This window comes from Nannospalax galili, unplaced genomic scaffold, assembly GCF_000622305.1.
Source record: "Nannospalax galili isolate Female #2095 unplaced genomic scaffold, S.galili_v1.0 scaffold227, whole genome shotgun sequence".
Lineage (NCBI taxonomy): Eukaryota > Metazoa > Chordata > Mammalia > Rodentia > Spalacidae > Nannospalax > Nannospalax galili.
In genome coordinates this window covers 10,828,740-10,839,771 of record NW_008360303.1, presented here as the reverse complement: position 1 = coordinate 10,839,771, position 11,032 = coordinate 10,828,740, and the positions used below count along the sequence as shown (strand labels likewise).

At 42.5% G+C, this 11,032-nt stretch overlaps 1 protein-coding gene across 1 annotated transcript in view; it reads right to left on the bottom strand.

The window, feature by feature from the left end:
• The window catches only part of Nmnat2 (nicotinamide nucleotide adenylyltransferase 2), a 197,886-nt gene extending 189,142 nt beyond the window's left edge, over positions 1-8,744 (bottom strand). Inside the window, exon 1 of the mRNA XM_008824304.2 lies at positions 8,438-8,744. Within this exon, the coding sequence (XP_008822526.1) occupies positions 8,438-8,522 (85 nt within the window). The 5' untranslated portion in view covers positions 8,523-8,744. The remainder of the gene's footprint in view (positions 1-8,437) is intronic.
• Positions 8,745-11,032: the final 2,288 nt, after the last annotated feature.

Sequence of the window (11,032 nt, the reverse complement as noted above, 5' to 3'; positions counted from 1 at the left end):
ATATATATCCATAAACAAAGTTACATGATCTCTAGACAACCAATTCCTGTGTCCCAGGTCTCAGTCTGTAACATCAAACCCAAAAGAATTATTCCAAAAAACTTTGGTGAAGGAAAATTTGTATACTGAGGATTGAAAAACAAAACTGATACTGAAAAGTATTTAATTCATTTCTTTGTGTATTTGGGATCTTTTTCAGCAATTCAGAATTTTGGAAACTCTAAAACTAAAGAATTGCAATGTATATTTTACAGCAACTATTGCATGTAAAACATTGCATTGGTGCAGTGTTGAGAGGAAAATTATATGAATATATTATGCTTAGACTTAAATCTTAGGGCTGAGGGTATAGCTTAGCCAGTACAACATTTGCCTATGAAAATAGACTTGAGCTGGCAAAGTGGTCCTCAGCTGAGTCCCAGCACTCAAAAGGTACAGGCTGGAGGATTGCTGCAAGATTTGGGAGGGGGGTTGGTTTAGTTTCTTGTTGTTTGAAGTTTTTGTTTTGTTTTGTTTTAATTTTTTGGGTTTTTGTTTGTTTTTTTGTCTTTCTGAGACAGGGGTCTCCTTGTAGCTCCAGCTGTCCTGGAACTCACTATGTAGACCAGGCTGGCCTCGAGCTTACAAAGATCTGGCTGCCTCTGTCTCCCAAGTGCTGGGATTAAAGGCGTGTGCCACCACACCCCACTCGTTTTGTTTTTGAGACAGGATCTCACTCTGTCATGAAGGCTGACCTGGGGCTCATTATATAGCCCAGGCTTGCCTCAACTTCCCAAGTTCTGGGATTACAGATATAGGCTGTTCAAAGAAACACTTTCAAAATTGAGTCTCTATTCTTTTTTCCAGTCATACATTGACTACTTTTACAACCACTGGCTGTCAATTGAAAAGTAACACTATATATCTACACATCTCTGTGTATGTGTGTATGTGTGTGACATCACATACACTTTGGTATACTAAGGATTGGAAAACAAAACTGATATTGAAAACTATTTAAAGCATTTCTTTGTATTTGGGATCTTTTTCAGCATTTCAGAATTTCTCTCCAAGGTCTTAGGAACAGAGGTTTAGACCTGAGTGTTACACTTTCAGCTGTTCATTTGAGAAAGTCTACCACTGGAGATTTGTGTCTAAATATGTTTCTGAGACTTCATAACATTTCAATTCCTAAACAGGAATTCAAACTATTTCTTTTCTGACCCATACTAACTATACCTATTTACAGGATATAGTGTGATAAATAAGTACATACATGCAATGCATCATGATCAAAGTGGGGAATATTCCCTTACTTTTTTTTTTTTTTGTCTTTTTTTGAGACAGGGTCTCCCTGTAGTCCCAGAAACTTTCAGTACAATACTCAGGTGTGTCGGACGGGCTACAGGGAGACTTTGTGAATTTAAGTATTTCCATCTGTAGCAGTACTTGGTTAGGATACATATTTCTAACATTTTGAAGAAAGGAAATAAAAGTCTTCTCTTTCTTCATTAACTAAAACCTCCTTCTCCTCTAGCATTTTTTATTCAACTATCCTGGACCAGGACTTAAAAATCACCAAACATGAATCTTCTTTACTTCATAAATAACTTTTAAAAAACATTCACTCTCCATGCCAGATAACACCAATCAGGGCCAGATGGCCACCTTCTGCTTTAAACTCTGTATTGCTGAATTGCCTGTCTAAGAACTCACCACATTTTTGTCCTTCACCAGTCTGTGTTCAAAATTCAATTACATATTAATTTAAAAGATGAGACTCCTTGAAAATAATGCAACGAATTCTCACTACCATTGGGGATAGTCTATATTCTTCACAATGGCTCATAAGCCTTCGTAACTAATTAGACCTTACCCCTTCCTCAAGTCTTTCCTCTCCCCCATCTCTTCCTTGAGGAATCTTGAACTTTTCTTGATTCTGGCATGCTATGACTCTGTCTCATTGCTTCAGTCTTTTATCATGGCCAATTCCACTGTGCGGCACAAGATTCTACACATTCATTTATTTTCTATTTGACATCTGTGGTCGAGAGCCTACTCCATGCTAGGTATCAGAAAACATGTCAATTATGAAACTAGGCATTATTTCTCTCCTCATAGATATTAAATCCTAGCATGGAAAACAGAATTTGAGATGAAATGAGCGTTATGTGACAAAACAGTATAATACGGTATTGGAGCAAATGTCAACACAGACTTACTTAGGAGTCTGTGTTGAGCTCTCTGAGAAAGTACTATTGAAGTGAAAATCTAAATAAAGGTAGGAAAGAGGAGAGGAAAGATAGTTGAGGGAAGTGGTGGAGGAAAGGTTCTGAGAATCAGTTAAGTGGAAAATATGAGAATACTAGGGGAAAACTGTTTTTTTGTTTTTTCTTGTTATAAGCACAGTCTTTGTTGGATAAACTTTGCTGGTGGTCCAAGTCACCAAGGGAGACAGTTGTAGAGGTCTCAGTGTCCTTTTAGACAGCTTTGTCCAGATGTCTCCTCCTCCTTCCAGCAATGCTAGCAACTTTCACTTTTTTTTTTTTTTTTTTCGAGACAGGATCTCAATATGGAGACCAAGCTGGCCTTGAACTCACAGAGATCTCCTGCCTCTGCCTCTTAAGTGCTGGGATTAGATGTGTGTGCTACCCTACCCAACCCCTTTTTCACTATCTTTTGGGGGATCACAAAGATGAATAATGATAGGGTATTATGGATCAAAGTCTGGACATCCTAAAACTGGTTCCTTCCTGATTTTCACTTAGGTTCTTGACCAAGTGACACACTGGTACTTCGGCTTTGCCATGTGTAAAAGGGGGTGGTACTATGTTCCAGTTCAGCCAAGTGTAGTGGCACACATCTGTTAATCCCAGTATTCAGGATGCTGAGGCAGGAGGATGGTGAGTTCAAGGTCAGCCTAGGCTATACAACAAGCTCTAGTCCAGCCTAGGCTACATAGTGAAATCTTGTCTCAACCATTTCTACCTGTTCCTCCCCAGCCTCAAATCCAGTCTGTTGCACAGAACAAGAAACATATGGTATAAAGATCTAAAGTACTACATTGTGTTTAGTGACCTTTTATATAAGTATTTCAAGCATATTAAATGCTTTCTTGATTTCTGACAGTTCTCCATCAGCATTGGCTCAAATTCATTTTTTCAGTTGTAACAATAGAAGCTACATTCCCCTTGATACAAATAGAAATCCCTCTTCATCACCCTTTTAAAGGCACAGAATCAGGTCATGTCTCTTTTCAAAAGATCCAGTTGTTCAAAGCAAAAATATTTTGAAATAGAAACAGTGGAAAAATTCAGTTATCTTACAGTCTTAAAAAGCAAGGTATATTTCTGCTATGATTAAATCTTTGCAGGGTTGGAGAGATGGATCAGTGGTTAAGAGAACTGACTGTTCTTGCAGAGGACCAGGTTCAAATCCCAGCATCCACACGGTGGCTAACAATCTTCTATAACTCCAGTTCCAGGGGATTTGATGCCCTCTTCGACCTCCACAGGCTTTGCACAACACAGTTGGACTTCCACACATGCAGGCAATGCACTCATACAGATAAAATAATAAAATATAAAAATTATTTGCACTCTTCTAGTTTTTATACCCAAACTAATCTATCAATCTGTTTATTTTTTCTTTACTATTTAAACTTGTTGTCTGATTATCCAAATATAACAATTTAAATGTCTATTATTCTTACTTTTTAAGTACACAGAAACTATATTTTAGTATGTTAGAGTTTATATTTCAGTGTGACTTTATTAAAGTTATAAAACCTAAGAATCTACATTAAAATCCTTTAGGCTTCACATTATCTCTTTACACAGTGAAGTAGACCCATGGAATACAACATCATTAGTTTATGGGTTTACTTTGCTAGAAACATCTATCCACCCCTGAAAACATATCAAAGATCTTGATCACAAATGTTTTCTTTTCCTGTTTCTATAGTCACAAATAGGAAAAATAGTACCAAGAACCCTTTCAGAGTGAAAGAAAAGTTCATTCTAAAATATTTTACGAATACCAAAAATTGTACTAGAACTCATTTATAAAAACAAAGAGTGGAATTTAAGGGATGGCTTAGTCAGTAAAGTGCTTTCTTTTAAAGCACCAGAGAGTTTGACCCCCAGAACCAACATAAAAAAGCCAGACTTGATGCCACAGACTTGTAATCCCAGCATGTGGAGACATATGGATCCCTGAAGCTTATTGGCCAGCCAGCCTAGTTCAATCAGTGAGCTCCCAACTAATGAAAGGCCGTGTCTCAAAAGAACTAGGTAGCATCTGAGGATGACACCCGAAGTTGTTCTATAGCCTCCATGTGCACCCCTACACATGCATACCCACGTACAATCACTCCTGCATACACATGAACACACACACACACACACACACACACACACACACACACACACAAAAGAAGAGTGAGCTCTTTAGTTCTAAGTTTTTTGTTGTTGTTGTTTGTTTACATTCTTTCTCTTTTTTTTTCCCCCTCTGATAAGCAACTGGATTTAAAAAGTAATATTTCAGGGGCTGGAGAGACGGCTCAGCAGTTAAGAGCACTGACTGCCCTTGCAGAGGACCCGGGTTAGATTCCCAGAACCTACATAGCGGCTACTCCAGTTCCAGGGGAATCTGAAGCCCTCTTCTGACCTCCACAGCATTGCACGACACGGGTGTACTCACATACATGCAGGCAATACACTTGTACACATAAAATAATGAATAAAATATTTAAAAAGTAATATTTCAAAGTCTTGTTTTGGAATCTTTTTTTATTATTACTTTTTTTGAGGCCGTGTCTCATGTAGCCTTAACTCACTATACCAAACTAGCCTTAAACTCACTATGCAGCAAAGGATAGTCTTGAATTCCTGATCCTCCTGCTTCTACCTTCCAATGTCTGGGCTATAGGTATGCACCACCACACCTGCCTTGTGGTCTATTTTTAAAATTTTTACTACAAGTTTCATGCACCTAAAGAAAGTTTGACGAATTAATTACATTAAGTAGTTACATGTTCTTGGGGAGAAAAAGCTATTTAAAAGATGGAAACAGTTCATGAATAACATGCTTCTTTCCAGATAAAAAAGAGCTCTTAAGGAAAGGCATATTTGAGAATTTAGTTAGTTAGTGGTCAATTTCATTCTAATTAGTACACATTAAAGGAAATAGTGTTCATGAGACTACCAAACCAGATTAGCTGTGTACTTCTTCCTGCCCCTCAAGCAGCACAGAGGTTTCTATAAGAGGGGTCTGGAATGTGGAGTTTAAGACAACTTGGTCTAGGGGGTGATGGTACATACTTGTAATCCCAGTACCTAGGAAACAAATAGGAGGATCAGGAGCTCAAGGTAATCCTTGAGCCAGTTTGAGGTCAGACTAGGCTACATGAGACCTTGTCTCAAAAACAAAACAAAAATCCTCAATATCCATGTGGGCTGATGAGAAATTCACATAACCTCTGACTATCAGTTTCTTACAAAAGAGATAATAATGCTTGCCTTACAGGGTTCTTAATATGAATAAGTGACAAAAGCATATACAAAAAGCTTTCAACTAGAAACTGCTGTGCCAAAGTATTTTACAAAGCCAAGTATGGTAGCTCATGCTTGTAATCCCAGAATTTGCACAGTCCAGGCAGGAAGATTGCTATGACTCCAAGGCCAGCCTGATATATGAGTGAGACCATAAATAAATAAATAAATAAATAAATAAATAAATAAAAAATTTTTAAAGCAGTAAAGCCAGCATGCACGAGGCAGAGGCAAGAGGGTCTCTGTGAGATTAGGCTGGCCTGGTCTTCATAGTGAGTTCTAGGCTTCCCAGGGCTACATAGTTGAGACAGTTTCAAAAAATAAATAAGAAAAATAATAATAATTTACAGTGCCAGCAAGATGGCTCAATGGATAAAAGAGCTTGCCACTAAGCCTGATGACCTGAATTCAGTCTCTGAGATCCAAATGGTGGAAGACAAAAACCCACTCCTGCAAATCATCCTCTGACCTCCACCTGTGAGCTATGGCACATGTGAAAGCGGTCACACACACACATACACACATACACACACACACACACATAGGTGCACACACACAAAAGGAAATAAATGTAGCTCTAAAATTTACAAAATGCATCAAAAGCTCACAGATACCAATAAGAGATTCCACAAAATATAATTTAGTATCTATTTTGTCTTCCTTCTTTTTCACCTGTTTATATGCTAAAACAAACAAACAAAACAAAACAACAAATTCCTATTAGTAGTAAGCTCCTTAAGCCCTCTTATTGCACTGCATCCTTTTCTTGTGTTGCTCTTTGGGTTATGCTTAACTCATGGATACTCAAAGGGCTTCGTTGATAGATATTCTCACTTAGTTCTCAGTGTCAATGTGAAGTAAATAATGGCCACTATCAGAAGTCTCCTTTTGGCTATTCTATATACAAATCCTTCTGCTACAACCCATGCCTGCTTTCTCATCCTTTTCTCAAAGCTCCTGGAGAATTGGCAGGTCAGTATCACTGCCACCAAACTCTTCAGCTGCAAGACAGCCCCCCCCCTTCTCTATCACAGTCTGACCCACTTCTAATCTACAGCAAGCCAGATTTGCCACATCCTTAGTTCCAGGAAGAAAGGAGAACCCACTGGCCCACTAAAGATTCCTAGAGCTGAGGCGGTCCCAGAAAAGCCATCCCTGCCTGGTCAAGGCAGAGAAACATCAACCTAAGATAGCTAGCAAAGATAGTGGGCGGAGAGGGCAAGAAAAACAAGGGAGAAGACATCAAACTCAAAAGAAAGTGAAAACGGTGTGTGCCTGGGGCACTGCACCAAGTCTAGAGAAGACTAAAGAGATCTTCTGACCCACCCTCATGCTGGTCCACGCTGCTACTGTATCAAAACCTCCTGTTTAACAGACAAATTGGCGTTACCTCTGAATAAACACTTTCAAAAGCTGACGGAATAATAAAGAAGGGATGGTTCTCTCTCGGCGCTTCTCTCCATCCTGTAAAAGAGCCTACCAGATCGGCCCTGTGTGCAAAATCGTTTTATATTCTTTTCATGAGCTTCTTAACAGTCGAACCCACTTCAGCTCACCTTTTAGGTTTAGAGACGAGTATTTTTAGCTTAAGTACCTCGGCCGGTCTTTATTGATATGTTGTGGCTTTCATTAAACAGCCTAGGAAAGCTCTCGTAATCCTCCAGCGCTAGGCAAACACGTGTGCCCACAGCCAGCTCCAGCGCACCCTGCGTTTCAGCACCGCGGTGTTAGGAGAGCGCCTCACCGCAGGGCTCCAGCCAGGCCTTGTACCCTTCCCTCATCCATCCTCAGCGCACTTGCTCCAACCTACTCCTTCCTCCTCCAAGTCCCAGGAAAAAGCACTCTCAACTTCTAACTTCCCAATTCCTGCTTTTCAAGTGACCTCCGCGTCCCTCTCTCGGGGTCTAAAAGCGCACATCCTCCGTACCTTTGGTTCCTACTGAAGCAACGTCCTAGGCGCGTGGCTCCCATACTGGTGGCGAGAGCTTTTCAGTCGCCATCGATAAATCATCTCTTCCTCCTTCGCTACTGAATCTTATACCTGTACCCGGACGCCCCGACTCGCACCCCAAAGCCTTTAAGAAACAAACGCGCCCCCACCCCACCACACGCGCGTTCGCACGCACATACACACACATCCATCCTTACACTCAACACCGCAAGGCTGCCGAGTGCGATCGCCGCCCTGGACAGATGGGCGGCCAACTTGGACCTGGATCTATCCCCACCTGCTCGCGGACCACCTCCCGAAGCCGCCGCCTCGCCCCTTCCCTTCCTAGTCAACCTCAGCAGGCCAGGGGTACCCTCCCCATCATCTCTCAGCATCCACCTCGCGCTGAGCCACACACGGTGACCTCCACTGGTCCCTGCGCCGCCGGGAACTGCCAACCAAACCCGGTATTCACCTCCTTGAAGCCCCAGACCCTGTCACTGGTGTGTCGTGTGCGAGTGTTTGTGTCTTGGAGGTACATTTAACTCCTTCGAGCTTCCTGCCCGTCCTAAACAAACAGCACGTTATCTCCAGCCTCCCTACTCGGCGCCCCAACCTCTGCCCCCATCCTCATCCTCGCCCGCCAAGTAGTCAAACCTCCGCACCGCGGCACTCGAGTGCTCTAACCTGGAGCCCCCATCCGGCTCCAAAGGACACTCACCCCCAGCCCCGCCCCTCCCCCACCCCTGGCCCTCCGCGAGGCGATCTGGCCCCAAGCTTGGGAAGCCTCGGAAAACGCAGCCTGCATCCGTTCGCGCCAGAGGGGAACCGAGAGGCTGACCTCGCACCAGCCACATCAGCCGGTGCACCCCACCACAGGGGCACACACCTTCCAGCCCAGTCGCCCTGGAATACCCAGGTGCCGGCGAAAGCAGAGCAGCGGAAGCAGCCTCCGGGGGTGGGCGGGTGGACTCACCGAACATCTGAATGTGCCCTTTGGTGATGGGATTGAAGCTGCCGCAGGCCAGCAGGATAACGTGGGTCTTTGTGGTCTCGGTCATGGTGGGGGTGGGTCCCTCGCACGGGTCCAGGGGTTGCCTCTCTTTTTGTGTCTGGATATGTCTGCAGAGGGAGAAAGGAAGGCGAGGCTCCGGCGGTGGATGCTGTGGACTCCAAGGAGCCGCTCCAGACGCAAATCGCGTCACTCCCCGCCTCCCCTTAACGCTTGCAGCTCCGGCGAGATCCGAGGTCGCTTTTGTATTGCTCTCCTCGCGACTCTGCTCAGCTCTTCTTCATGCTCTCCAGCCCCTTTTGCATCTATTATCCTCTTTCTGGTCTGTGGTTCTTGTGGCCGACCCCATCCCACTGCACGGCATCACTCTCTATTCCTTACTTTTATCTGTAAGGCAAGAAGTGGTACCCAAACCCAGAGCCACAGTTACTTAGAGCAGAGTGTGAGCGCTATGTCCTGCCTCCTTCAGTTTTGTTTTCCTCTCTCACTCTTTTTCTCTCCCCATCTACTATCTCTAACCTATCCAACCCCAAATGAACTAAGAAATCTTACCGATTTCTTTTTCTCACGGCCTTAAAATTGTGAGAAACCTTTCAGTCATCTTCATTTCTGATTATGTCCCACATTTAGTGGTTCTAAACTATTGAACTGAGTCCAAATCTTGACCTGTGGTTGCTAAGAAATAGTGAGGGAGAGTGCCCTTCTCCTGTTATGGTGGTTCTTTGTGTGGGTTGAAGCAATGAGGAAATCAATAAATCAGTATTTGAACTCATGATCCTGCATCAGCATTAAAGTTGAGACAAAGCTGCCTTTCCATCAGTGTTTCTGGAGTGCTCATTATTAGATGCTGTTATGGACGCTGCTAGCAGGGCAAAGCACTCTCACTCTCTAACAGAACTGAGTGGATAAAGATGTGGTCTGAGAAGGCCTCTCTGGGGAAATGGCATCTAAGGTAAAAGCATCTAGACAAGGAGTTGTAGGTGTAGATATTTGGGGAACAAGAGAGGGCTTCCATTGCTTATAGACATGAAAGGGCCCATGTGGCCAGAATGTATGGACACACCCACAATGGTGGGGAGAAGTGTGCAGTGATGATCAAATAGGGCTTGTAGGCTAGGATAATGGGTAAGAATAGGTTTTCCTGAGTGGACTAACTTATAGTGGAACAACAAAAGGAAGCCACTGAAATACTGAAGTAAGAGAGTACTGTGTAATTTACATTTTGTTTGGATGGTTGGTTGGTTTGGTTTGGGGGTATTTAAAAAATATTTTATTTATTATATTTCATGTGTATGAATGTATTGCCTGCATGTATGTAAGTACAACTGTGCCGTGCAATGCCCACAGAGGTCAGAAGAGGGCATCGGAGCCCCTGGAACTGGAGTCAGAGATGGTTGATAGCAGCCATGTACATGTAGGTCCTCTTCAAGAGCAGCCAGTGCTCTTAACCACTGAGCCATCTCACCAGCCCAGTTTGTTTGTTTCTTTGTTTGTTTTGAGACAGGGTCTCACTAGGTAGCTTCAGCTAGCCTGGACTTCACTTGTTAGACAATCCCAGGCTGGCTTTGATCTCTCACAATGATCTGCTTGCCTCTGCTGGAATTAATTAATTAATAATTAATTAATTGCCAAGTGCTGGAACTAAAGGCTGGTGCCACCTTTCTTGGTGGTGCAATTTACATTTTTTGTGAGGTAGTTGGCTGTTAGGAAAAGAGGAATAAAAGAGAAGACAAGAAGGAAAGTTGGGAAATTCTGCTGATAGCCTTAGGCAAGCAGCACTGTCCTGGAACTTAAAGGGTTTCTAGAGAGGAAAGGGAGAAGTAAATGGTAACAGGATAAATTTGGTAGATTTTTGTGGCTTCTTGTCTGCAGACAAACTGGATATAGAGAGTAAGGGAAGGAGAGAAATCTAGGAAAATGCCTTAAAATTTGTGTTGATCAAATGAGTGGTTTAAAATTCAGAAAAATGGGGGAGAAAAAGTTTGAAGAATGGTCACATGTTCTATTCTGATGCAATAAATAGAACCAATAATTAGCTTAGTGATTCATAAGTTATAAGTACTACTTTTCCTGGGCTTCAAGTTTCTTAGATAAATTTCCACCCCAAGGTAGTAAACTGTTCACTGTTTCTCATAGGAGTCAGTTCTCTCCTTCCATCATGTGGGTTCCGAGGACCGAAGAGGCTTGGTGGCAAGTGCCTTTACCCACTGAACCAACTTGCCAGTCCTGTTCATTGTTTCTTATCTAAGAGCTTGTGGCAGGTGTGCAGTCACTATTTTTTAATTTCTACTGAATAGTAAATCAATCCCTACTATGCATAAGAGTTCTAATTTATTAAAATTTTTATTACTTTGTGTGTGTATGTGTGTGTGTGTGTATACACATATTACAACACTAGTGTGGAGATCAGAGGACAACTTGCAGGAGTCAGTTCTCTTCTTCCACGGTGTGGGATCCTGGGAGTGGGACTCAGGTCCTCAAACTTGGTGGTAAGTGCCTATACTTGATAAACCATCTTGCCAGCCTCAAAATTTCTAGTTTAAATATGAGTTTTAAGAA